The sequence below is a fragment of the Malaclemys terrapin genome, chromosome 1 (assembly GCF_027887155.1).
Source record: "Malaclemys terrapin pileata isolate rMalTer1 chromosome 1, rMalTer1.hap1, whole genome shotgun sequence".
Taxonomy (NCBI): domain Eukaryota; kingdom Metazoa; phylum Chordata; order Testudines; family Emydidae; genus Malaclemys; species Malaclemys terrapin.
In genome coordinates this window covers 91,098,156-91,126,022 of record NC_071505.1, presented here as the reverse complement: position 1 = coordinate 91,126,022, position 27,867 = coordinate 91,098,156, and the positions used below count along the sequence as shown (strand labels likewise).

The 27,867-nt window shown below is 46.8% G+C and overlaps 1 protein-coding gene across 5 annotated transcripts in view; it reads left to right on the top strand.

The window, feature by feature from the left end:
• Window positions 1-4,375: 4,375 nt before the first annotated feature.
• Window positions 4,376-27,867, top strand: part of ZC3H7B (zinc finger CCCH-type containing 7B) — a 67,631-nt gene continuing 44,139 nt past the window's right edge. For 2 of the 5 annotated variants that reach the window (XM_054030857.1, XM_054030843.1), the window contains exons 1-7: window positions 4,376-4,533; window positions 12,211-12,271; window positions 15,069-15,102; window positions 15,602-15,799; window positions 20,384-20,542; window positions 25,235-25,315; window positions 27,033-27,089. In XM_054030857.1, coding sequence (XP_053886832.1) covers window positions 12,219-12,271; window positions 15,069-15,102; window positions 15,602-15,799; window positions 20,384-20,542; window positions 25,235-25,315; window positions 27,033-27,089 — 582 coding nt within the window. In that variant the 5' untranslated portion in view covers window positions 4,376-4,533; window positions 12,211-12,218. Of the gene's footprint in view, window positions 4,534-7,987; window positions 8,051-12,210; window positions 12,272-15,068; window positions 15,103-15,601; window positions 15,800-20,383; window positions 20,543-25,234; window positions 25,316-27,029; window positions 27,090-27,867 lie in introns of all 5 variants that reach the window. The other 3 variants (XM_054030852.1, XM_054030825.1, XM_054030836.1) reach the window with 2 other exon arrangements.

Below are 27,867 nucleotides of genomic sequence, written 5' to 3'. Positions count from 1 at the left end.
GTGGCAAAGTTATATCGACGAAGTATCAGTGTAGATACTGCGCTTGGTTTTGTCGCTGTAAATGGCCTCCATGAGATGTCCCAAAATGCCCATCCTGACCGCTCTGGTCAGCTGTTGGAAATCCTCTGCCCTGCAGCCAGGTAAACAGGCCAAAAACCAGTACTGCAAATTGGTAATAGGATCCATTGACCGTGAATCTGATAAATTTTCTGTGGCTCTGGTGAATCACCATGAGAAAATAAGCGTCCTTGAAGTTGAGAGCAGCATACCAGTCCCTGGGATCTAAAGAAGGGATAATAGATGCTAGAGTGACCATCCAGAATTTTGTTTTCTTTAGGAACTTGTTTAGCTGCCTTAGATCTAAAATAGGCTTTAAAATCCTCCAACCCCCCCCCCCCCCCCCCACACACACACACACATTTTTGCCTTTGGGATTATGAAGCAAAGGAAATAAAATCCCTTCCCTCTGAATGACATGGGAACTTCCTGTGTGGCTCTCAAGAGGAGGAGAGAATGGACATCCTGAAGTAGCATGGTCTTGTGAGAGTGGTCCCTGAAGAGGGATGGAGAAGGGGATTGGGAAGGGAGGATAGAAATAAATTAAAGGGTGTATCCCCGTTCCACTGTGCTTAAGGTCCATTGATCCATGATGATGCAGGTCCAAGCACTTAAGAAATGGTTAGCAAAAATTGGGGTGTGGAAAGATGGTACTCTGGTCAGTGGTAGACTGCTCACAATGATTGTTTAGAATATCCAGTTTGTCTAGCTGCAGAAGAGATGGGAGGAGAAGAATGATGCCTCTTGTAACTTCTGCTCCTCTCTTTGGACAGGTCCTGGGTTTGTGGCAAGAAGGGCTGAAACCCTTGGGACTGCCATGGACGGAACAGCTTTCATTTTGCCACCGGTGTATAAATCCCCAGGGACTTAAAGGTCACCCGTAAATCCTTAAGGCTCTGAAGCCTCTTCTGTGTCTTATGAGAAAAGAATGAGTCACCTTCAAATGGGAGGTCTTGAATGGTTTGTTGCACCTCCAAGGGAAGACCTGACACTTGCAGCCAAGATGAACACCACATAGTGATGGCAGAAGCCATAGCTCAAGCCATAAAGTCTGCCGCATCAAGGCTCACTTGTAGTGCTGCTTTTGCAACTACTTTGCCCTTCTCCACCACAGCAGTCAACTCCTGCTTTGCCTCATCAGGAAGCTTGACTTTGAACTTCAGGATATTATCCCACAGGCTGAAGTCTTATCGACCCAGCAGAGCCTGCTGGTTTGTGATCCTAAGCTGTAAACCTTCTGTGGAATAAAACTTCCTGACAAATAGGTCTAGCTTTTTTAATTCTTTATCTTTCAGGTAGAGGCCTGGTGTCCCTGCCTCTCTTTTTCATTAGCAGCAGTGACTACTAAGGAGCCTAGAGGAGGGGTGGTTATAGACATGTTCAAATCCTTGTGAAGGGACATAATGTCTTCTCTCCACCCTTTTAGCAATGAGAGGAAGGGAAAGTTTGCCATAAACCTTTGACAGGCTCCATGATAGCATCATTAACAGGGAGAGCTACCCTAGAGGATCCTGTTGGCTTACCCTAGGGCTTAAATGTCTATGAGCCTGTGTGACCTTACCTGCACCTCTTCTGGTTAGATAGCCAGAGCTGCAGCCACCCTCCTCAACAAGACTTGATGAGCTTTGAAATCATCAGGAGTGGAAGAAGTAGGTACTACCTCATCAGGCGACGAAGAAGAAGTGGCATAGGGTTGTTGAGGACCTTCCTCCTCCAATTCCTCCACAGGTGAGTTGTCAGCATGCAGTTCCCCATGCATGGTACCGGTCCCTGTACTGGGGGAGGGAAGGCAGTGACATTGCTGCAGATGCTCCTGGTGCCTTGCCAATGTAGAAGGGCAGGAAGGGAGCATAGAGGCTTTAGAATGTGGAGGGAAGCCCCAAAGGGCCCAAAAGGGCCATTAATATGGAGATGGGACCCAGTTATGTGCAGGCCATTGGTCCTTAGAGTACTGAGGCTGTGGCCGGTACCACAGTGGTCCGATGCCCCACTGAGGCTACTGGGCATTTTCAGGTCGGGACACAGATGATCCGACCTTGGGGTCTGATGTAGAGTCCACTTCTCAGACCATAGGTGAGCTGACCCTATTGGTACTGGGGAGATTGGCTCCAAGTTTGGAGATGGCAATTCTGGCGAGATCATCACTGGCTTCCCTCTAGGTGGAACCCTACGGAGAGGAGCATAGGTGCTGGAACTAGGGGTGCTACCACATCCCCTGTCTTGAAGTGGTTTCCATCATATAGAGGGTTTACAGTTTGGTTCAATGGCTCTCAGCACCCCCACTATACAAATTGTTCTAGCACCCCTGGAGAGGAGCCGCAACTGTAGAAGCCCAGTTATAGAATGATGCATTGATGGCCACCACAAAAGGATGCTGCAAAGTTAGTTGTGCCAAGTCAGCAGGAACTTCAGTTGTAGGTGTTTTCTTCTGGAAGTGGGCAGATCTTCTGTGTTGCTTATTTGCGCCTATTGGGACCACTGTCAGCCTTGTGTGCAGCAGGTTGTTTTCATCCACCACAGTCCCTCTGTGCAGTTTTAAGGGTGATGGCATCTTGGCAAAGTTTTGGGGGAGCTATATGAGCCAACATATAAATTAGATGTTAATGTGTGGCTAAGTCAGCCACTAATGATATGTGTTCATCTCCGAATCAATGAGATGTGTAGCCAACTTCTGCCCCAAACTGCTGCACAATATTCCGCTGGGGCAAATACCAGCACCAAGAGGGACTGAGGTTCGTAAAACATTTGCTTCTGCTCCCCAGAAGATTCCTGCTAGCTTCTGGATCAAGACAGTGCAGATCTTTAAGTGTTCTAGATGGAACAGGTATCATAGAGTGTGGTCCAGTTTGACTCCTAAATAAGTGACAACTGATTGGAAAGGGAGTAGACAATCCACAACACAGACTGTAAGTGGTTGATTAGCCAGGCAATTGTTCAGATGGAAGGTTGTGGCCACTGTCTCAGACTCAATGTCAGTCGCCCGAGAGGCAGGTGGTGAGTTGGGAGTACTGCTCCTGACTGGCTAAGAACTGTGCACAATCCTTTAGGGTTTAGGCCCTTAACCCTGCTTCTTTAACCCCCACCCTGTCCCTCTTGTTGTTTTACCCACCTGTTATGTCTTGTCTTTTCAGAATTGGTCCAAAGAGAAACATCTTCCATTAAACAATATTGTTGAGAGGAAAAAAACGCCAGCAATATTAGATTAAGCCCCCATCCTGGAATGGGATCCAAATGGAATTCATTGTAGATAGTGGTGCTCCACATGGATGCAGGGTTCTGCCTGCATGGAGCTTTATGTGGGATCAGGGCCTAAACTGGAAATATGTATGGATTTTAAAAAGCAGCAAAAAGTATTTCACAGCTGATATTTCTAGCAACAATCAGTCCCCACCAGAAGCCAATTAGAAGTTTGAAAATAACTGAAATTGGATATGTTGCTTGTGTCTTTTGTACTGAGATAAAGAGTTTAAGAGTGTAGTGTAAAGGAGAGGTTCTAAACATTTTTCTTTCTGAGCCCCCCCAACACACTATAAAAACTCCCTGGCCTACCTGTGCCACAATAACTGATTTTGTGCATATAAAAGCCAGGGCTGGCATTAGGGGGTAGCAAGCAGGGCAATTGCCTGGGGCCCCATGCCACTGGGGCCCCCACAAAGCTACATTGCTCAGGCTTCAGCTTTAGCCCCGAGCGGTGGGGCTCAGGGACCTGGGCTTCAGCCCCATGTGGTGGTAGGGCTTCAGCTTTCTGCCCTGGGCCCCAGCAAGTCTAATGCTGGACCTGCTTGGAGGCCCCCAGACTCCTGGTTATGAACTAGGTAATTGCCATCTCTAATTTTCATGACCCGCATCCTGCAAATAATTTAGGCACCTGCAGTTGCTTAACTTCATGCATATGATAGTCCCAGTGCACACAGATATGTAGTGATGGTCCTTTTAGGTGGCATTCTCTCACTGCTGACTTCAATGTGATGCCTTACTTGCATAAAGTTACTCAAGTGTGTATGCAAAGATTCCAGGCCTATGTTATTGTACATGTATTTACTAAAAAGAGCAGTAAAAACTATTGAAATCGGTGATCAAAATAATATCAACCGTAACAAACACTGCGATCATTTGCGGTAGCAAGAAAGTTGTCTTGGTAAAAATCAAATAACCGATTTCCAACGCCATGAGGGAAGGGTCTATTTAGGCGAACCCGGTTACCACTAGGACCTAGAGGAAGCTCAGAGAAGCTGCTGTTACTGCTGAGGGAGGGAGAGAGAGAGACCTGGAAATGAAAGTAAAGAGACCAGGAGGCACATGGAGGGAGCTGCAGGGGCAGCAGATCCGGAAGCAGAATGCTTCCTTCTGTAATTAAATAGCATTTACTATTATTATTACTAATTGTAATAATACTCTAATAATATCTCTAGTAATATAATACCATTTATCAAGGAAAGTTATACATAGTGTGAGTGGGGGAAAACCCAAGCAGAGGTGAGTCCTTTATTATATTTTTGGATTTTTTTCTCTAACTCTAGACATAAAAGGGACAGGTCTGAGAAACAGGAAGAAAAGCTAAATATTGTTTACACTAGCAAAATCCCCCCTTCCTAATAGTAATTAAATAGAGGACATGTTTTGCAGTAGCAAAAAATAAGTAGAGAAAACGATTTATTTTCGAGGCCACATCCCACCAAAAATGTGGGGCTTGCAGGAAATAATTGTCAAAGATCCCAATCCCCTCCTTCGGGAAAAAAAATGCAACTGAAGTTTAAAAGTTATTAGCGAGCTAAAAAAGCCCCTAGGGTTGATGTGAACACTGGATAGTAATTGGTTTTATGTTGGTGTGGTTTTAAGACTGCAAAGCTTTATCCTTCTCTGTTTTGCCTGCAGTTTTCCCTCTTGTGGGTATAAGCCCCGTGAAACAGCAAAGAAATGCTTGTGAAATAGCTTTTCAGATGTACGTTTCTCAGGGGTTGGAAAGTTCATCAAATAAGAAAGGTTGTTTTTATTCTTTGATCCTTTTTATGGTTTCTGGGCGGACGATTGGTTTTAAAAAAGGGGGTTAAGTTGTCTCCCAAAACTCTTGGAAAGAGAGGATTTTTTTGTTATTGAAATTTTCTGGGAGTTGTTTTTTAAGTGGGTGGGGGAGCTGGGCGATATTGGCGATGGGAGAAACCTCCCAGCAATAGGGAGAGCTGACTTTGGGGTGATCAACGCCTGGAAGACTAGACGGGAGACGTTTGTTGCTGCCAAAGGAAGGCGGCGCTGCCTTAGCGCATGTCCCCGGCCGAGATGCTCCTGCCGCCCGTTGCTTCTGCCAAGCGAGCCCGGGGATCGGCGGCCTACGGCTGGTGGGGGAGGGGAGAGGCGATGACTTTGTTCCTGGGAGATCAAACCAGGCTATTTTGCTGCTAGGGCCCTCAGTGGGGCAGGGGAGTGACACCGCCCCGAGGAGCGGGGAGAAGGGCTGCAGCGCCTGTAATACAAAGAAATGGCTGGGGAAAAAAACCCTGCCCCTTTGGGTGCCTGTTGCATTGAAATGCCACCCCCTCAGGAGATGCACGGACCCACCGACTGGGGGAAACACTCAGTGCAGGTGGGAGCCTGCTATAAAGTGGGGTAAGGCCCGAGTAGGGGAGGGGTGGCTTGGTGCGCTGTCTGTCTGTCCAGCAGTGTGTCTAAATGGCATTATTGTGTGTGCTTTTAAATATGGGGGGAGGGCGCACTCAGGTGGTAATGATGACCTCGGTGGCTTGCAGCATTTCTAATGGGCATGGCAGGAAGGGGGATGGAGGGGTGGTAGGGTGAGAGAGGGTGGCCAGGAATATGGGATGGGGCATGTTAGAGGGGATGGGGGTTAGTCAGACATGGAGAGTGGGGCATGGGATGAGGTGGTCAGGCTTACAGGGTGGACATGGGGAGTTGTCAGGCATGGGCCAGGGTGGAGAAGGACTGGGGAAGAGTTCAAGCACATGGAGGGAAGGACAATCAAATGTGCAGGATTGGGGAGAGCTCTTTGGTGTACTGGATTATGCAGAATCTTCCGCATTTGAGCCGAATTAGGGTGTCTGTTTTGCTGCACCAAATCTGGTACAGTTCTGCAGGTTAGCGACTCCTTATCTAAATACTCTGTGCCTACTGAAAGCTGGGAGTGAGAAGACCATGAGTTCTGATCTCCTCTCTACTGATTGCCATTTATATTTCAATGCATTTATAGCTCATAATACTGACCAAAGCATTGTAACCAAACCCTGGAAAGCAGTCAAGTATTAGCCTTCTCAATCCCCATTTTTCAAATAAATTCACAGAAACTTTGCACAGACAGAATTGGGAATAAAAACCAGATCTCTAATATGGCAGACTCAAGTCTTTTCCACTGAGTCATACTGTCTTTCAGACTGAATGTGCCAAATCTGTGTGCTTGGGTTACCCTGTCTAACCACTAGACCACATTTCCCTCCCAGAGCCAGGGACAGAATTTAGGATGTGTGGTTGGCAGTGTTTTGCTGCTGTCTAGTAAATAGTTTGTAACTCCTTGGCAAAATGTGTGTAAAGTCCCCCTCTAGTGGTTAATCCACGCAGATGGAAACAGTTAACTTCTGTGTCTCAAGTGGTAGAGGTCTGTGGTGGGGATGTGAAGGCCCAGGGTTTAAACCTTGCTTCGGATTCAGTCAGAGGGAGTATTGTGTTGTTGCACGTGGTATAGTATGGTTTTCCATTTTTCTTTAAAAAAACAAAACTAACTTATTTAATTAAGATGGTGTGAACACATCCTTTAAAACAGGTTTTATAATTAAAAACAGTTATGTGTTAGTTATGGTATGACATGCCACAAAATCCAGGTGCTTCACATATTGCTTGTTTGTCATGCATTTGGATTGCTGGTGTTCCACATTAGCCGGTTTGAAGTTTGTGAGGCATAGGATGGGATGTGGCAGGGGGGATTGGGGAATAGTCAGGCTCCCAGAGTAAGTAATGACAGCGGGAGATGGAGAAGTGGTCAGATTTGCAAAGTGAGGGGTGGCAGAAGGGGTTGGGGGTGTAGTCAAATGTGGGAATAGGGGAGTGGTCAGGCAGGCAGGTGACAGCCATTATGGAGGGAGAATGGGGGAGCGGTCAGCTTCATGGAGTGGAGCACAGTGGAAAATGATGGTGATCCTTGTGAAAGATAGTGGAAGGAGATGACATGTCTGAGATATGTAACAGAGTGGGTAGTATTGCAGGATGATGGGCCACAGGAGGACTGTTCTTGTATGTGGGGTTATATAAAGCAGGGATGGAGGCTCATGAAAAGGTGTGGGTGGGCTCAACAGCAAAGGAAAGTCATCAGGGTCAGCAGTAAAGGAGGTTGGTTAATCATGTGGGATAGGAGGAGTACAATTAGGCATGTAGAGCACAAAAAGGCCAATGAAAGGGCTGGCTATGCCTGCAGTACAGAGAGGTAAGAGCACCTCTCAGGTACAGAGGATGGTGCAGAGGAGACAGTAGTCTTTTATGTGGGGTTATGCAGTGAGGATCAGTGGTCAGGTACGAGAGTCACAGCAGGGATAGATTAGGCTGGTGAGTCATCAAAGTGAGGAGCTCTGGAGGGAAGGTATGTGGGGTGTGGCAGGTTAGATGGGTGTGGGGGAAGCAGGGGTGGTGAAAATCTGAAATGAGCTCCAAGGGGAGCTGAGTGAGTCTGGGGGATCAGAGAAGAGTTATGGAGCCTTTTCCCTGCAAAGTCAGTGGCTCCAACCAGGCCTCTGGTCAGTAATGACATGGGGTGCAGATTTGTTGTGGCATTTTTAATCAAAAATCACAGAGCAGTCATAGTAAATTTAGTAAAAATCATGGGTTTAAGGGGAAATGGCATGTAAAGTCCTGGATAGGAGTCATGAGGTATGAGTCATGACAGAGCGACGGCCAGACCAAACCTGAGCGGCACTGTGGCTCTGTTTCCCAGGTTGCAACACCCTGGAGCAGGGAACCAGACCCAGCCCTGTGGGACAGGAGCTGCTGCTTCAGAGTGAGTATGGGGCAAGCCGGCTCTGCACCCCCTGTGCCTGAGACCTGGCCAGGATTAGGGTTGCTGTGCTGGGACGGAGGATGCTGCTGTGTGTTGTCAATGCCCCCTCACTCCCGTCTGAAAAGGCACAGTGTCCGTCACATTGTCACCACCGTAACAATCCTGCAGCCCTCGTAGTGACTGAAAGTCATTCTCCGTGTGAAATAGGTCAGGAGTCCTAGTCCAGTTCTTGTTGTAACCTTCGTCCACCCCCCATTTGGCCACTTCGTGGGGTGTCTGGGCAGGAAGGCTAAGGATGTAATAGAGTGGAGGCTGAAGTCCTCTTCCCCCGCCAACTCCTCCTACTGGTCCCTTGAGAATAGGGTTGATGCAAGTGGCAGAGGTTGGGTTAGGTGATGTGTACAAGAAACTTTCATAGCTGCTGCTCATGCTGTACTCGGTGTGTGGGTAAACAGGAGTTCAAAGCGCTGCCACAGCATTTTTTTGGCTTGTTGCCACTAGCTTTGCAATGACCTGCCAATGTTTGATTGCTCTCACCATGGTCCCCAGTGGGCCAAGTCTATGGGCAACTGCTTTATTTTCATATCCTTTGCCCACCCCTGAGATAGAACAAACTCTTTGGCCCGAGGGCCACATCTTGGTATGGAAATTGTATGGCGGGCCATGAATGCTCACGAAATTGGGGGTTGGGGTGCAGGAGGGGGTGAGGGCTCCAGCTTGGGGAGTGGGCTCTTGGGTAGGGCCAAAAATGAGGAGTTCAGGGTACAGAAGGGGGCTCCGGGCTGGGCAGGGGGTTGGGGTTCAGGGAGGGAGGTCTGACTGGGGGTGCGGGCTCTGGGGTTGGGGGTGCAGGGGGGTGCTCTGGGCTGGGACTGAGGGGTTCAGAGGGCGGGAGGGGGATCAGGGCGGGGGGTTGGGGCACAAGAGGGGGTCAGGGGTGCAGGCTCCGGGTGGTGCTTCCCACAAGGAGCTCCCAGAAGCAGTGGCATGTTCCCCTCCAGCTCCTACTCAGAGGGGCAGGCAAGCAGCTCTGCGCACTGCCCCATCCGCAGGTGCCACCCCTGCAGCTCCCATTGGCCATGGTTCCAGGCCAATGGGAGTTGCAGGGGCGGTGCTTGGGGCAAGGGCAGCGTGCAGAGCCCCCTGGCTGCCCCTACGTGTAGGAGCCGAAGGGGGGACATGCCACTGCTTCCGGGAGCCACGTGGCACCATGGCACATGCAGAGAGAGGCAAGCCCACGACCCTGCTCCACGGCTGGAGCGCCAGAGTAGGACAAGCCCTGGACCCTGCTCCCTGGCAGGCTCTTGAGGGCCGGATTAAAATGTCTGAAGGGCTGGATGCGGCCCCCGGGCCGTAGTTTGACCACCCCTGTTCTATCTGATATGGCCAATAACTCCCTCTTCCTCTACATTCTTTCCTCTCTGGATTTTTGTGATTCTGTGTTCTCTTGCCTTTCTAGCCTTTCTTGTTGCTGCTTCAGTGTCTCTGGTGGTAGCTTCTCCACTTCCTCTCCCTCTCTTTGTCATGTCCCCGAAGGTTCTTTGGCTAGGGGTCTTTGTCTCCTTCTTTACTTCCTCCTTGGGTGACCTTTTTCTTTCTCATCACTTCAACTATGTGGATCATTCCTAAATCTACCTCTTCCTGACAACAAACCAAATGCTTTGGCCAAAACTCAAGTCCATATCCTCCCCTCTCCAAGCCTTCCCTTCTCTATCATGGTTGATCATCCCAGCCTTACAATTTCATTGTTACATTTATCTCCTCTCTCTCTTGCCCTACACCTAGGTTGTTGATAAATCCTCCTGGTTCTACTATTACAACCTCTCTGATATGCGTCCGGTCTCCTCCATCCCTTCTGCTAAAAGCCCTTGTCTGTACATTGATAATCTCTTGCCTCGTTCATTACAGTGGCCTCCTCTCTGGCCTCGTTGGTTCTTTCCTCCAGTCCATCCCAAATGCTGATGCTAAAATTGTCTTTTTCCACTTGTTGCTCGGATGATGCCATTCTTCTCTTTGAACTTGACCTCTGGCTTCCCATCACTTGGGGCAGGTACCTGCTTCCCAACCTCACCTTCAAGGCCCTGCCCAGTTCGGCACCTGCCTGCATTTCTTCTTACTCTCCCCCTGGCTCCTTTTGTTCTGTTCAAGCTTCCTGTTTCACTGCTCTCTTTGTAGCCATCTCCAGCTCTAGCTTTCATATCTTCTTCCACTTTCCCCTGGAACAGTCACCTCATTTGCGTCAGGCATATTCTCCCTCCTCATCCAGATCCCTTATAAAGCTGACCTTCTTCCACGGGTCCTAGTAAAGAGAATCCTCAAAGAGATTTAAACTATCTGCCCCACTTTACCCCCTGATCCCTGGTGTGTTACATATCTGAGCACTAGTGTCTATCCAGTCTTCCAAGGAAAGACTCCTTGGAGTAGGGGCCATGCCTCTCTCTGTTTCTCTATGTACAATGCAGAGCACGGTGAGGGGCTTCAATAATGATAATGGTTAGATTCTGCTGCCATTTCTTGCTTAGACATCAAGGGTTTAATTCTCATTTACTGTAAGGCTCCTTCAACCTGTTCTAGTTTTAATATAAAGAATACAGTACTTAAATGGGTGGAAATGGCCTTAATGTAAATAAGAAGTAGACCATATCTCTTGGAAGTTTTGGTGTGGACTTGGAGGGGTGACCCCTCCCCCCCCAACCTTTTCAGTGGCAACCCTAGACTGGGAGTATAAATCATGCCTTGAAGAACGTGGTGGCTTGAATTCCACCTCACTTCCCTGTTTTTGCTCTCATTCTGTTTATCTGCCTCTTCCCCTCCCCCGCGCACCAGGTTGAACACCTTTCATGAACATGGCTTCTCTATGTCAGTGTGGATCTGTGGGCTTCAACAGATCTCTCCTGGCACAGAATTCCAGGGTGCCTCCTATCTCTCTCTGCTACTCCTATGCACTTGCTAAGATAGCAGTGTGGGTGTGGCGAGTGGGCTATTCCTGATTTTGCACCAAAGCTGCAGCAGATGGACAATGCAAATGTAACTGTTTGAATCTAACCCATTTCAGTTGAGAACAGGGCCTTCTAAGTCTCACTCCTCACAAATCTAAGGTAGGGGGAATATTGGCCCCTTTGTATGGTTAACTTGCTTGCATTCATAGAGTCATGGAAAATAGGTGAAAGAGAATGGATCTGGTCTTTTTCCATCCTTGGCCAATGAAGGATTGTTCTCTACAGTGTCTTCCCCTAGGCTCTGTTCATTCCATGTTAAATGATGGGGCTATCACCACTTTCCTTAGGAGAATATTCCATAGTCTAACAGGTGTCCCCGCTAGGAAACATTTTCCAATAGTCAGCCTGAAATTCTCTTTGCCCAGTTTCATCCTTGTACTTTTATTTGTAACACACAAATCAATTCCTCAGCTGCTCACATGCTCTCAAATACTGTAGGCAGTTTACCTATATTCCCATGGTATCTGAACCCCGCATCTTACACCAGGTTAAAATCTAACCCAGATAAGTAGTGATCAAAGTTGCTTATCATCTGATGGTGGCTTGGTAGCCTGCATTAAATTAGTTAGTGGGGGGAAAGTCTGAGTTAATTTTCTATTGAACATCTGCCATCACAATTTTCACTAATTGACTTCCTTGCTGGCCAATGGCATACCGTGACATTTTTAGTCAGGCAGGCACTTCTACACTTGCATGCAAAATTGTATCCTTGATGTGGCGTGACCTCGCACGTACGGTACATACAAGGTCATGCTGTGCAGAAGATGCCATTTTATTCTTCATGTGCATTTGGGGACTGGATGGAATCCTCTTGCAGGCATGGCTGGTCCTGGGGAATGCCATGCATGTATTGCATGCACAGACAACATGCTACTCTTGTTGGCAATCTAAGCAGAGAGCTTGGACTGAATGGGCCAGTGGGAATGAATTCCTTTTCACCCCATTGGATGGTCTCCTGCAAATCAACATTGTGGCATATAGGGAGGGGGGAGATGCATGGGTGGCAAGTTTGCATTGCTGCTGCCTCCCACGATGTAGGTAAATAAAATATTTTGGTGTGTAAGGCAGGCAGTCTGGAACATTTTGCTAGTGCTTAAATACTGCACTGCTACTTTGACAGTAAGATCTGTAATAACTGGCTTTGTCTTTTTCTCTCTGCAGGCGCTATAATGGAGAGACAGAAAAGGAAAGAGGAAATAGAGAAGGGACTTCAATTCATTCAGTAAGTCAGCAGGTTCACTGCTATTTTCTTTGGACTTTGGAGATAGTTCTTACAACATATGGTATACGGAGAAATAACATTTTCTTTTCATTCTGTTCACTAGTGCAGGGCTGATGCTCGGAAAGGTCCAGAGAGCATTTATCCTGATCCTTCCAAGTGTTGCTAGTCCTGCAAGATATCCAAACTTAAAATCACGTCATTCCAATTCCCATCTTGGTTTTGCCCACTACTGGCATTCCAATGTGATCTTAATAGCCAGTGTAGCAGTAGTAATAATAATAGTAATGCTCTGCACTTCTTCAAAGCCTTCCATCTGAGGATTTCAAAGCATTGGTCAAGCATTGATAATTTAAGCCTTTCACTCCCTCAGTGAGATAAGTAAGTAGTAGTATCTCCATTTGAGATATGAGGAAACCAAGGCAGAAGAGGTGCCAAATGTCAGAAAAAGAATTCCGATCCCTTAACTGCCAGTCCTGGGATTTAATTTCCAGACCATTCTTATGTGACTATCCATGGACTGCTAGAGTTTGAGATGAAAGTTTGTACAGTGTTTGGAAGCTAGGAGTCTTAGTTGCTTTTACGTGGAATACAGCTTTGTATTCTTTCGCCAACAGTTGAGTTAGCAAATGCTGTAAACTCAGGTCAAAATTCCAGTGTGTGTAAGAGAGAAGCAAGGTGGGAATGAGAATTGTGTTGGTGTAATGGAAAGCTGAGAGGGCTAGTTCTCCAATAGCATGTAATATGTATTTGTACTTCCAATGGATCAATTTGTGAGATATAGGACTTTAAAACCATCGCTGGTGCCTTGGCCTTACAGTGCTATTTTGGCCCTAGTTCTGCCAGACTCAGTATGGGGGGCTAATGATGCTTTCCTGCTTCACAGGGGAAGTTGTGAGGCTTAATTTGTTCATATTTCTAAAGTGCCTTGAGATCCTCATCTGGAAAGTGCTGAAGAAATGTGAAGTAGTATTCCTGAATCTTGGAGCAGTGTAAGTTTTCATTTAATGGCTTGGTTCGAGGGATCACTGCGGAGGAGGGGCTTTCAAATTTTAGTGGCCTGATGATTCCCCCGCCCCCACTTTACTTATGAAGTCCATGCAAATTCTTCTGGCTAATTTTAAGGCGCAATAACTGATGAGCTCTAGAAGAGAGTCCGGTGTATCTGGCTAATGAGATGATTATGATGTAGTGTTCCAAGGGTGGACAGGGGTTAGAAAGGTATGGGGGAAATTATGGGCTTTTTGGGGGCCTTGGCATTCTCTTCCCTGAAGAAAAGAAACACTGTGGATCTGGGCTTTGGTGCGTTGATCAAGGGGAGGGAACATGGGTTATCCTGTGATGGTTAAACAAAAGACACTTTTTATTGAAGGTGACTGGATGATCTAAGGATTGGGTTTGGGATATGGAGTCTTTCACCTCTGGGTCACTTGTTCTAGTCTGGTCCGATCTTGAGAGTGACCAAAAGTCCTTACTGTCAGATTGCTGTTTGGTCCGTATGAAATGGCATAATCTCAGTCCTGTTGTGGGACATGTATTCTCACCACATTAGCCACCCAGCACTACTGGCCCCCTGGCTGGTGGTCTCTGCAGAAAAGGCAAGGATTGATGGCCTATGGAGCCAGAGCTCCTGTGAGGTGCTCACCCCTGGGGAGGGTTTAGATCAGAGTTCCCACTAGGAACTTTTCTTGCGGCCACAGCCTCCTGGGCTTGGGGTGGGGGTGGGGTGGGGGGGGGAGGCAAAGTAGCGGCCACTCCCCCACCCTGTTGCTCCTGGATGCCCTGCCTTGGTGTTGGTTGCTGGGGCCGCCAGCAGGGGTTGGGCCCTGCCCCCCTTTGGAGATACCTGGGACAAAACACTGGAGGAGCAGTTCTCCACGTTCCCAGGGATGGTGGAGCTCAGGCTTTGGGGTTCAGCCCTGGGGAGGTGGGGTGGGTGAGGGGCTTAAGATTCCAGTTCCAGGCTCCAGCTGTGCAGCAGTAGGCCCCAGACTCCGGCAGCTGGGCTTCAGGCTCTAGCCCCCCCGCTGCCTTCCTTGGCCCCCCCATCCAGGGATTAATCAGTCTCTGGCTTGCCAGGGCTGAATAGGTCTGCTGTGAAAAGTGATACTTGTATGTATGTTAATATCACTTTTCACAACAGACTTACTAGCTAGCAATAAATAAATTACAATGATTTGGATGTGTATATGTGCATATTTATTTGGTTTTCCTAAAGCTAATTAAGTATTTTAGGAAAAAGTGTGAGAGAGGCCACCAAATATTTTGTCCTGAAAACCTCTGGTTTAGACCCTTTGTCAGGGGGAAGCGTGGAAGAAGCTTGCTGTGCTCTGGCCTTACTTGTTCTGTTGCTAAACAGAGGAATTCAGCGTTCTGAGACTACCGATCCAACATCTTTCACTGGTGCCAAATTCTCTTAAAAATTGATGTTGTTTTATAAAAACATTTTATCATGACAATATCTGTTTGGATCACAGATTGAAACCTGGCTGTCTGAATGCAGCCCCCAGAGCAGCTGGTTTGCATAGGGAATAGCCATGAAAATGCAGTCTCCTAAATTAGTCAGATTGTAAACTCTTTGGGGCAGTGACCATCTCTTGTTGTGTGTGTCCGGTGCTTAGCTCGGTGGTGCACTGATCTCTAACTGGCCTTCTTGGCATAACAGCAGTACAAGTAATCGATAGTAAATGCATAATGAGATCCATAACACAGAGCCAGAAAGACTGCCTCTTTAGTTGAGGGAGATGCATGTGCTTGCACAGATCCATGTTTCATGAAACCTTCCTCTTCTTCTCTTCAGGTCCACATTACCCCTAAGCCAAGAAGATTATGAGGTAATTTAAGATTTGTTTTTCTGAAGGCGTTTGAAACCACATAATGGTAGCTTTCGGTCAATACGTGTTGCCCTCTTGCACAGATGTTATAAATTAATGTCCTTGCATTTGAGAGCCAAGAGGGGCTAGTTATGTGTGGGAGTGGTCTAGTGCCATTTGTCTATAGTGGAAGATCTTTAAGGGGGAGAATACTGGGAGGAGTTAACATCTAAGAGAGAGGGAATTTGGATGACGGCACTTAGCCTTAAGAGGGAAGGAGATTTGGTTGAATTAGCCTCCCCGCTAGGTGACAGATGGAATTTGAGGATGGGGAATTAATTTCTTGACAGGAGGACTTGACTTGAGGAAACACGTGAAGGTGAATGAGGGGTTGGGGAAACCCCTCTCAGTTTTTGGGCATGTTGTACAGGAGGTCAGACTGGATGATCACAGTGACCTGTTCTGGCCACGGAATCTATGAATTTCTACTCCACTCTGTTTATATTCTCTCTCCACCCAGGCCTTTTTACAGAAGCTGGTGCGGAACCTTTTTGCAGAGGGGAATGACCTGTTCCGGGAGAAGGACTTCAAGCTGGCACTGGTGCAGTACGTAGAAGGGCTGAACGTGGCGGACTATGCAGCCTCGGACGAGGTGACCATCCCAGTGGAGCTCCTATGTAAGCTGCACGTCAACCGGGCTGCTTGCTACTTTGCCATGGTGAGCACCTACCAGAGCCATTCCCAAGAACTGGACAAAAAACCTCAGGAAGTGGGGAGACCCAACAGATGGCCATGCATAGGATGGGGGTTTGGACTGATCCCATCCACTCTTCCTGCCTCCAGCATGGGAGGAGGAATGCAGAAAACTCGGAACTCTTCTCATTATGACATAGGTGTCACAAGATAAAGACAGAATACATGAGGAGGTGCCCTTACAGGCCTTGAGAGTGCACTAATATAGATCACAGTGCTGTGGGAGAGGTTGAGGTGCTGTGGAGTTCTGAACTATAAAGGGCCAGTTCCTTCAGGTATTTCATGATGATGATGCAATCTTGGGGAGCGTTGCTCTGTAAATTATTCTTTCTCCTGCGCTTGAGGAAAATACATTTAATCTAGATCTGGTATGAACATGGTGGGTGGGGGGGTTTCCATAGAAAATTTTGAATTTGAAATATTTCAACCAAAAACTGAAATATGTTCATTCTGAAATGCTGCAGTAGTACCTCCTGGGAGCTGTAGTTCAAGGGCCTCATTCTCTATACACCAGGTTCCCTGGTCAGACTACATCTCCCATAATACACCTCAGTCTCCCCTCTTGGTAAGTGGAGGTGGTGCATCATGGTAGTGTCATGATCACAATGAGTCATGGAAGGTGAAGTCTGCCTGGGAACTCAACCTAGAGAGGAGTATAGGAACATGTGGTACCCAAACTACCGCTTCCGTGAGGCATTTCAGAACTAAAATATTTCATTTTTTGTATGAAAAACAAATAAATATTTTAGTTTTCAAATGTTCAATTGTTCAATGGGAAACATTAGTTTTCTGTGGAAATAGGACATTTTGCAAAAGTTTTGTTTTGTGAAAACCTAATTTTCTGTCAACACCTCCCCCCCATCCCAAATCAGATGAAAAAATTTCTACTAGCCCTAACTTCATAAGTCTCTCAGCAAAGTATGCCATGAGCCCCTGGTCCACTCCTAGTTAAATTGCTGGCATCCATTATAACTCCTTCTCCTAAAGACAGATTTAATAAAACATTACAGGTCAAGAAAAGGGTTATTAGCTGCAGTGTCTCTGGAGATAAGATGAAAAATGGAGGCAGTTGTGGAGAAATGTTCTCTTCTTATCCCCTGGCTACAGGGCCACCTTCTTCTGAAGTATCAAGCATTGGTGGAGATAAGCTCTTGAACTAAATAGATCAGTGGTCAAAGCTGGTATGGTAAGCGAAAGGATGCTGGATTGGGTGGACTATTTATTTATTTGAACTGGTATGGCAGGATATTGTACTAGATGGATCAGTGCTGTGATCTGGTATGGTAGTATATTCTATATTCCTGTCTAACTGGTTTTAAACGTTACCCTTCCAGGATCCCAATGTGGTCATACCAGATACTCTTGCAGTAGAGGTTTCAGTCAACCAGTAGGATTTCTTCCCTTCAGATGCCCATTTCAAAGTTGTTATAGGTGTGGGACTGGTAGGCACCCTCTATTATTAAGGTTGCTTCCATCCCGTTATAAGATCCTGTTTCAAGTTGCTTATAACTTTGCCAGACTAACTGTTCAAGCTGAAATTTTCCACACTGGGTGTCTGCCTTTGGCTGAATGTTTTGGGAAAACTTCAGATCAAAGGGTGCAGCTGTTTCCGAGAACAAGGCGAGGGGAAAAATTATGTTTTGCCCATGTTCAAAATTTCTGACACGCTTTTCTTTAAGATGCTCTTGCTCCCTTGTGCTTTGGAGCGGGGACTTAAATTTGGCAGCGAGATAGCCTTTGTGACAGGGAGGTGTCTTTTGCCATCTCTTGGAAAATCTAGCCCAGTTTTAAGCCTTTGAAAAATTGTAAGTTTGCACATACCCAACTGAGACATGCTGAAACGTTGTAACAAAATTCCCAAAGGTTCTGTGGGCACTGAGCTTGCTCTAGCCTAGGGCTGAGCAGGATTTTACCTGTAGTTACTGCTCCTTGATGCTATGAGCTAGTCTGGAGCCAGGCACTGGAGCAAGGGGCCTGTCTCTCCTGTGCTAACAGTGAACCCTCTTTGCTGGGCCCATGCAGTGTGGAAGAAGCTGACTGATTCAAATACAGAGGGGACAACAGCCCGACCTGGGGTGGGGAAGGGAGAATAGATTGGGACAAGGAGCCTGATGGGAGGGAGACTGGGACTGCAGGCAGGTGAGGTGGGAGAAGGAAACTGGGACTGGAAATTGGGATAGAGAGACACTAGTACTGGCTGTGCAAGTAGACTGGAACTGTGAACTAGTGGGTTGAGGGGGAAGTAGCTGTGTGAGGAGAGGAGACCGATCTGACAAGGAGCCAAAGTGCAATGGGAGAACCAAGATTGGCTGGGTAAAGAGACTGGAACAAGAAGCTTGTGGGGGATGATGCTGTGATTAGTCTAGGAATTTGGGGTGGGAGACTGGAACATGGGTGGGAATGACTGGAGGCCAGCATGTGGGAGAGACCGGATGAGGATCTTGGAGGGGGAACTAAGACTCTTTCAGCAAGGAGACTAGGGACAGTGATCTAGGGGGGCTCTGGGATTGGTTGAGCAGGGGTGGGGGGAGATTGAAAGTTGGGGGGGACTGAGACAAGGAGTCCAATGGGAGAGACTAGCACTGGCTGGGCAAGGAGGTTGGGATGAGAAGCATGAGGAGTGGAGACTGGGACTGGCTAGGTATGCAGAGAATGGGACTGGGATGAGGAACCAGGGGTGAGAAAGAGACGGGACTGGGCCAGGTGTGGGCTGGAGGGGCCAGGGGCAGAAGGGGGTTAAGCTTGGAGGAAGTGGGTGGAAAAGTCTGTGCTTGTTAGATAATACTCCCCTCCAGAGCCTGAAATGGAACGTAGGATTCCTGAGTCTCAGCATTCCTCTGCTGTCAGCAAATATCTGTGAAATCCACTGACTGTCTCATCTCCTTGTAGTGCTGGTACACAAAGAGGATGACAACCTACTTCTGCTGTCAGTTACTCCACTAGCTCAAGTGGCAGAGGTCTGTGATATAAATCTAAAGGTTCCAACTCTGCTGATGACCCTTAGATATCAAGCTCAGAAGGATCCACTGTGATCATCCAGTCTGACTTCCTGAATAACATAGGCTGTAAAAATCCCCCAAAGTAACTCTATTTGAACTAGAGCATATCTTTGGAAAAAAATCAAATCATGTTTTAAAAATGCTCAGTGATGGAGAATCCATGATCCTTGGTAAATTGTTCCAGAGGTTAATTACCCTCACTGTTAAAAATTTATCAATATGATGCCACATGATAGTATTTGATTTGCCTTTTTTAAACCTAGGAAATTACACACACACATGTTAAAAAAAAAAAAAACCATCATTAAGTGGTAAAGTCAAGCATTCAAAAGTTAAGAAATGCCTGACTTATGGTTGCTTGTGTGATCTTAATTTGGCCCCCGTGTGCCTGGCATTATGAGGCAGTCTCTAGTTACATGTTTGCATACTAATTTTTCCACACAACTCCTGCCTCATTCAGTGTGTATGGTGCACAGAACAGGCAGTGGTTACTGAATGAGCGGCTAGTCAATATATTGTTTTCTCCTCATTGGACAGAGTGAGGCCCCAGGCCTTATTTTAATGTACACTAGTCAAACTCTGCTCTGAAGACAGAGTTGTTAATTTCCTCATAGGCTATTCTATGGCACTCATAAGTATAGTATCTGAGTCCTTCACAACCGTTAATTAATTTATTCTCACAACACACCCCTGTAAGATGGGCGGAGGGGGGTTATCTCAGTTTTACAGATGGGGAACTGAGGCACAATGATTAAAGTAAAAAGTTCTATTAATTTGGGTGCCAAATTTGAGATGCCTAGGATCTGATTTTTTTCAGAGTACTCAGCATTACATAGCACTTTTAATGTTCAGATCAGGGTTCCCATTGTGTTCAGTTGCAGCTCAGCACTTCTCCAAAATGGACCCCAGGGTCTCAGGCACCAAGAAAATGAGGAACACATAAGTAGTGACCACCTGTAAAAAGTCTGGTTTAAGTGAGTTGCCCGGCATCACATAAGAACTCATTGGCAGAGGCAGGGCTAGAATCCCATTCTCTAGGGCAGCATTCACCTGTCTTAACCATGAGACCATCCTTTCCCTTCCTTCGATTGCCGGCCTCTTCCAACACCTTCCAACTCCCCCAACACGTGGAGCAGGAGTCCTACATACAATAGGCCCCTTCACTACACAACCCTTATTCATTCCTAGAGCAGGGCCATCCTGTGCACTGAATGGTGCAGGGGTCCTGTGGAAAAAGTAGTTTGGGATCACGAAAGACTACTGTATACACAGAAGGGGCTGAATTAAGATCACACAGACACCCTTAATTCTGGCATTTCCTAACTTTTGAGTGCTTGACTCTGCAACCTTTATAATCTTTTAATGCAGTTTGGTGTGTTGTGTGTAATTGTATCTAATCTCCAATTGCTTTTATATTCATGGGTTTTGATGACATGTTTCCAGTGAACTGCAGTAAATGGTTGGGCAGAACTTTCAAGTGGGGAGAGGAGGTGGATTCCAGTGTGTGACACACCATTGCCTGCTCAGGTGGTCTCTTTCTTCTCATGCAGGGCTTGTACGAGAAGGCATTGGAAGACAGTGAGAAGGCTTTGATGCTTGACAAGGAGAACATCCGTGCCCTCTTCCGCAAAGCCCGCTCCTTAAATGAGCTAGGGAGGCACAAGGAGGCGTATGAATGTAATAGCCGCTGCCTGCTGTCCCTCCCACATGTAAGTGTGTGACATGCATGTCTATCCCAACCTCTCAGGCACTTTTCCGTCTTTCCTTTCCCGCAATCCAGTGCGGTGTGAATGGTGATGGTAGTGGAAGAGAGAAGCTGGCTGTTCTATATGATGCACCCGTTCCCAGTAATCTCATCTCTTGGGGAGTTCTGACTCCATGTCCTTGTCAGCCCAAGTAATCTCTGCTGAGGCTGCCCACAAAAGGGCCACCTCGTTCCAGTTGAGATGGCTTTGTGATGTGAAAGCCTGTCCCAGTTGGAACTGAGCTGAGATCAACTCACTTCATGTTCATGTTGGAACAGCTATCGGGTGGGAATGACTGTCAGTCACTACCAGTCCAGGACAGATGGGAACTGGAGACATGGAAGAGAGAGAGACTCATGCCTGGTCTACACTACACAGTTTACATTGACATAGAACAGCTTATGTTGGCCTAATTATGTCAGTGTCTACACTACAGCCTTGCTCCCGTCAATGTAAGTGCCCTACTACACTGACGACATAACTCCACCTCCACGAGAGGCTTAGAGCTTATGTCGGTGTAGTTAGGACACCACATAACTGTGGTGACTGTGAAGACACTGTGTTACTTACGTCAGCTGCTGGCTGTCTTGTCAGTTTCATGGCAGGAGAGCAGGGGCAAGAATGGATCCTGCTCCCAGCTGGGAACCAGGGAGAAGCCCAGGCAGCAGCTCATCTCTGGACTGGAAATGTTGGCAGTCTTGTCAATTTCATGGCTCCCTGTTGTAGCTGTGAAATTGACAAGACTTCCTGGCTCCTGAGGCGGGGCAAGAAGCCGGGACAGCTGGATCCCACTCCCCAGAGGCGAGAAGCCCCAGATGGCTTCTCGTTCCGTCCAGGAACGGGGAGGCGAGAAGCCCCAGTCGGCCCACTTGGAGTCCAGGAGCCTGTGGGGCAGCTGGGCTCCGGGCAGGAAGTTGCAAGTGGAGCTGAGAGACTGGGCTTTCATCTCTCCACACTGCCCCTCTTAGGTCGGTGGAAGTGCTCATTGTGAGGATGTGTGCCACCAACCCAAGGAGGGTAGTGTGGACACACAGCCAGCGCAGTAATTACTGCAGTGGTGCAAGTCGACCTAATGTAGGTCGACTTAAGTTTCTAGTGCAGGCATACCCTTAATACCCTATTCCTAATGCCTTGAGTCTCAGTAGAGCACCATATGTTTTAAGTGATAAATAGCAGTTGTTTTACCTAATAAGAGCAGAGTTCAGGTCCTCAGGGGCCAGTGTTTCTCAGGGGTGAGAGGTGTCAGTGTGTGAAAGGGGCTTTAATATGGGTATATTAACAGAAGTGCCATATGTAAGACACTGGAGATAACTGTTCCGCTTTGCTTGGCACAGATGAGGCCTCAGCTGCAGTACTGTGTCCAGTTCTGGATGCCACACTTTAGGGAAGATGTGGACAAACTGGAGACAGTCCAAAGGAGATCAGCAAAAAATGATAAAAGGTTTAGGTCAGGTTTTCTATGAGAAAAGGTTAAAAAACAACAGGGCATGTTTAGTCATGAGAAGAGGAGACTGAGGGGGGACCTGATAACACTCCTCAGATATGTTAAGGCCTGTTATAAAGGGGACTGTGATTGATTGTCCTCCGAAGGTAGGACAAGAAGTAATGGACTTAATCTGCGGCCAGGGAGATTTAGGTTAGATATTAAAAAGTTTTTCCTAACTATAAGGATAGTAAAGCTCTGGAATGGGGATTCCATCCCTTGGAAGCCTATCACTGATGGTTGTTAAGAACAGGTTGGACAAACAGCTGTCAGGGATGGTCTAAGTTTACTTGGTCCTGTCTCAGTGCAGGGGGCTGGACTAGATGACCTCTCAAAGTCCCCACATTTCTGGGATTCTGTAATGTTGCTTTGATGTCCTAGATTTTGAGGCCAGAAAGGGACTGTTGTAACCATCTAGTCTGGCCTCCTGTATAACCCAGGCCAGAGAGCTTCACCAGGAATTCCTGCATCAATCCCGTATCTCCTGTTTGAGCTATAGACTATCTAAAGACTTCAAGTGATTGACTGAGTTAATTTGGTACCTGGTTCTGCTATTTCCTGCTGCTGGCTTGTGTGGTTAATACATTACCACTATGACAATGATATTGATTTTATTTGTATCGCTGTAGCATCATGGATCAGGGCACCATTGTGCTAGGCCCTGTGCACCTACTTGACAAAGTTCTATCCCCCAAAGAGCTTATAATGTAAATAATACTGTGGTGCTATATAGTATTTAATGCTTCTGTGTGTTCCTCGTTGTTGTAATGTTAAGGAATTTTTAGGGCATTTAGTATGGGTATTCTTTAAATTGTTTAAATAAATCATTAGATTCAGTGTAGGCAGCATGGCAGAAGTGGGTCTTTAAGAGACACTTAAATGTGGACAGAGTAGGGGCCTTGTGGCTAAGGTCAGAGAGCTGGGCCCATGTATAGGGGGCCAAGGAGGCATTTGTGGGATAGACTGACAGGGGAAACAGAGTTTGAGAAGGGAGGATAATTGGGGCAGGGCAGAGTCCCCTAGAGCCTTAAAGGTGGTGACCTGCAGATTGAATTTGCTATAATAGCTTATGGGCAGCTGGTAGAGGAATCTGAAGAGGGAAGAGACTAAACAGATTGAGTAAAGGAGATGATTTTAGCAGCGGTATTATGTATGGATTGAAGGGAGCAATGCATGTGTTTGGAACATCAGAGAGGAGTGTGCGGCAGTAGTCGAGATGGGATGTAATGAGGGCTTGAATGGAGGTTTTTACTGTGGGAAATGGGAAAACAAAGGAGCTGTTAAGGAGGAAGCAGTAGCAGGATTTGGCTATGGCTTGAGTATTAGTGGCAGCGGAGTGGGAGGGTAAAAAAGAAACCCTCAAATTGCAGGCCCGAATGACAATGACAGGGGTGTGTGACAATGACAGGGTGGTCTGTTTGACAGAGATAAGGATGGGAAAGTGGAGGAGGTTTGGGAGGGGAGAGAAGTTCAGTTTTGACCACATCTATTTAACTGACGCTGGGACATCCAAAAGGAGATGTCACAGACAGGTTGGGAAGCGGAGTTGGACAGAAGAAAACAGGTCAATAAGCAGACAAGCTGGCCCTGTGCTGTCCTCACTTTACATCCTGTCTCTGGGCCATGGACAGAGGCCTGGGGAGCCCCCACCAGGAGTGGGAGAGGGGGGAGGAGGTGGTCCCAGTGAAAGAGAAGCTGAGGGAATGGACAGAGAGGTAGAAGGAGAACCAGGAGACAGTGGCATCTTGAAAACCCAGAGAGGATAAGATGTCAAGAAGGGGAGGGAAATGGACCGTGTCAAAAGCGGCACAGAGTTGGAGGCCCTGAGGTTTGGCCAGGAAGAGGTTGTTGGAGACACTAGCGAGAGCAGTTTCAGTAGAGAGGAGAGGTGGGGGCCAGATTGGAAGGGGTCCAAGACAGAGCTAGAGGAGAGGAAGTAAACACGTTGGTTTTAGATTGTGCTCAGTGAGTTCAGAGACGGTGAGGATGGCGACAGGGCAGTAGTTGGAGAAATAGGTCCGGTTGAAGGATGGTGCTCTAAAGAGAGGGAAAAATAGGGCATACTAGTATCGTGAGGGAGAGGTTGAGAAGGAGGGGGAGGCAGGGGAGGAGCATGGGGGCAACGTAGGTAAAGAGCCAGGCAGCAGTGGACTCGCCGGGGCAGGTGGAGGGGTTAGTGGTGGAGAGAAGGTGGCAGACTTCAAAGTTTGGTGATGAGGGAGAAGATGTTTCAAGGGAACGAGGCAGGGGGCGAATCATATAGGATTTAGTTGATTTTTTTCCCTGTGACAAAGTTCACCAAATACTTTGCAAGGAGGGAAGAAAGGATGGGGAACAGGAGGCTGAAGGAGGCAGTCAGAGGGTGAAAATAAGTGTTGGGGATTGTGCTTGTGGGACTCAGTGAGGAAGGAAGCCTGTTTTTGTTTGGCCAGGGAGATGAAAGAGCTGAAGGAAGAGAGAATGGAACTGTGGTGGGGGATGCAGTGTGGTCATGGGCCACCCTCCAAAGGTGTTGAGCAACATGGGAGCAGGAGTGGATGCTCGGAGTGACCTAGTGCTGTGGGTTAATAGGACTTTAACAGGAGAGAGGGGCAGTGATTGGCTGAATTTACGTTGTGGCTTGTGTAGTTCCAGGAAGTAGCATCTATGTGTTGTGTAAATTGGGAACTTTTTTAAAGAGAGAAACTGAGAAAGTGAGCACAGACTGGACGTGATGAGCTAAATCATTAGCAGAGCTCAGTGCAGCAGAGGGTGGGGAAGGTCAAAGGTGTCTCGGAACCAGTGTTCCCACCCAGATCCTGGGATTGGAGGGGGCAAGCAGGGTTGAAGGTGGGGCCATCGTGTCAATAAGGATCACTAGCCCTGCATTTGGAGACTCGATACTTTGTTGGAGAGAGGATATTGCCTCTCCATTTCCGCAGCTTTGTATCTCTGCAGGGCTGAATGACTGATGTCTTAGATCTGCACAGCCTCTCCTGGAATGGAGTCGGGCAATTGGCTACCTCTCGTCTTGCATATCAATAAGAATACTAGCATGTAATTCAGTCTGTGTAGCTGTAACTTGTGGTCTGTTTGTATAACTTGTGGTCTGTTTCTGGTTGATTATTGTATATGCAGTAAAATAAAACCACATGCTTTAAAATGACAATGTCCTTGAATTACATTTTCTCTAGGATGAGAGCGTTACGCAGCTTGGTCAGGAGCTCGCACAGAAGCTGGGTTTAAGGGTTCGGAAAGCATATAAGAGGCCTCAGGTATGACTCTTTCTAGACTGTCCCTTGGATTCCACTGATATGTTTCTTTAAAGGCTACTGATTCTGAACGTCTGCATTGCCATAGGTACAGCCTTCAGCACCTCCTGCTATTCCACTCCTGGGAATGCCCCCACTCCCAGATCTGCCAGTCATTCTTCAGTCCTGGCCTGCAGCACCCCTGCAGGTGCATTTCTGGCTTGGAGCCATAAGCATCTTGGCTTGGTGTGCAATCTCATATATCCCAAGCTAAGCAGAATGAAGCCTGGATGTTGTTTGAGGGGATAGCGCTAAGGCAGCAGTTCTCAAACTGGGGGTCGGGACCCCAAAGTGGGTTGTGACCCCATTTTAATGGGGTCGCCAAGCTGGCTTAGACTTGCTGGGGCAAGGGGCCGAAGCCTGAGGGCTTCAGCCTTGGGCAGTGTGGCTTAGATTACCCAGGATGGCAGGGGTTGGGCAGGCTCAGGCTTCGGTCCCCCCTTCCTGGGGTCGTGTAGTAACTTTTTTTTATTTTTTTTGTCAGAAGGGGGGTCACAGTGCAATGAAGTTTGAGAACCACTGCTCTAAGGAAAACCCTAGTGCTGCAATAAATGGATGTGGTGGTTCAAAATGGAGCATTCTTCTGTTTATCAGAATGAAACGTACGCCCTAGGGTTGTGCTAAGGGGTGCTGAGCTACAGATGGGAGTGTCCTTTAGATAAGGCAAAACTACTTCTGGTCACTGACGCTCCTGTGACACATTTCTCAAGAATAGAAATATTAGCCCCAAGGCCCTGGCTGAACTCCAGCTTGAGTGATTGATATTCTGTGTCCCTCAAATTCCTCTCTGTGGTTTTATTTAGATGCAACATTCTTCTTCAGTTCCTGTCTCTAACTCTTGTGTAATCTTGCTGTGCAGTGTTAAACAGCTGGCACATTCCAGCTGAGAAGTGGCTGCATTTCAGTGCCAAGTGAAGTGATTTGTAGTAGTTGGTAAAGTGCTTTTGGGTAACGGATGCTATATAAATGTAAGCTCTGCATGTTTTGCAAGTGTTGTTGGATTAGAGGAAAATCCTCCACTTGCTAGAGCTCTAAAAATGTTGTAATTATTGAATCTTGAGAGAAGGGAAACTTTCCCTGAAATACTTTTCATACTTACTCAGTCCATTGGCCCTCTGCACTTTTCCCTCTACCTCGTTACTCCGCAGATGAGTCTAAACTGTGTCTATGCAAGCAAAACACAAGACTCCCTTTTTTAATTAATTGAAACCTTTTTAGTAGCATTTTGCTGCAGTTTACTCTAGCTTCTGTTTTTCATTCCAGTGCTTTAATGCACTCCACAACTAATTTTTTAAATGACAAGGCTGAATGTGTCTGTCGTGGGGTGGGGTTCAAACTTACCATCTCATGATGCAGCATTGTACAGGGGTGTTTTCACATTGGGATATTGCATCGATGTGCATTTTGCACCAGGATGGCTGGACTGAATCTGGGGCTCTTTCATAATCCTGCAAGCAACAGGCTTCAGGTACAATCACATGAATTTTGGGATGATTGGTGCACACTAAGGAAAAGCAGGTGGTCCTGATTTCTCTCCCTATGGTTTGTGGTTGTAGAGAATGCCTGATAGGGAAGTGTACCGTTGGATAGCAGTGGCTGACAAGATCCAATCAGTCACTACCTAATTTGCAGGAGTTCAAGGAATCCCTGTGTCATGAAATCTCTCTCTTCCTTGCAGCAGGAATTGGAAACTTTCTCTCTACTCAGTAATGGCACATCAGCCAGCTTAGCAAATCAGGTACAGTTCCTGTCTGACATTCTCAATGTCCATACGTTATTTTACATGAGAGTTTCTATATTTTATTTCATGCAAGTTTATTACCATCTTTTAGGAGTAAAAGATCAGTGTTTATCTATTTTTCCCTTTTCAAGGAACAGTATCAAGAAAATCATTTATTTTTTAAATATTTCCATTGCAGCAGTGCTGATAACATTATTAAAGCAGAAAAATTCTTAATCTAATTTTGCTTTTCACTGTCAAAGCTTACATTTCACTTATCTAGACTGGATGACTTCACTTTCTGTTTCCCTCTCTGGTTCTGGTACAATTACAAAGTGCTAATATGCAAGAACCAGGAAATGAAACAGATGAAGAAACTTATAAAATGAAACTAGACTGGAGGATTTCACTGTCCAAGCTGAGTGAAGCATGCAAATTTAAACATTGCTTAATTTATTATTTACTCTTTTGTATCGCCGTAGCACCTAGGAGCTCCAGTCATGGACAGGACACCATTATGCTAGGCACTGTACAAACACAGAATGAAAAATAATCAGATCACTGATTTCATTGCTGGTTTTTAAGAGATTTCACTAAAACGCTTCATATTTAAAAAAAAATATTTGCCAATCATTTTAGGCTCTTAAATTTGGGACCTAGCACTATTTGACATTGTCCCTTTTTAATGAACCTAAAAACCCCTTAAAAGATACTAGAGCAATACAATTTGAAGTTTATGTTGATGAGTGACTTGCCTTAATATCTGTCTAGCAGTGAGAATCGGCCTAAGATCATT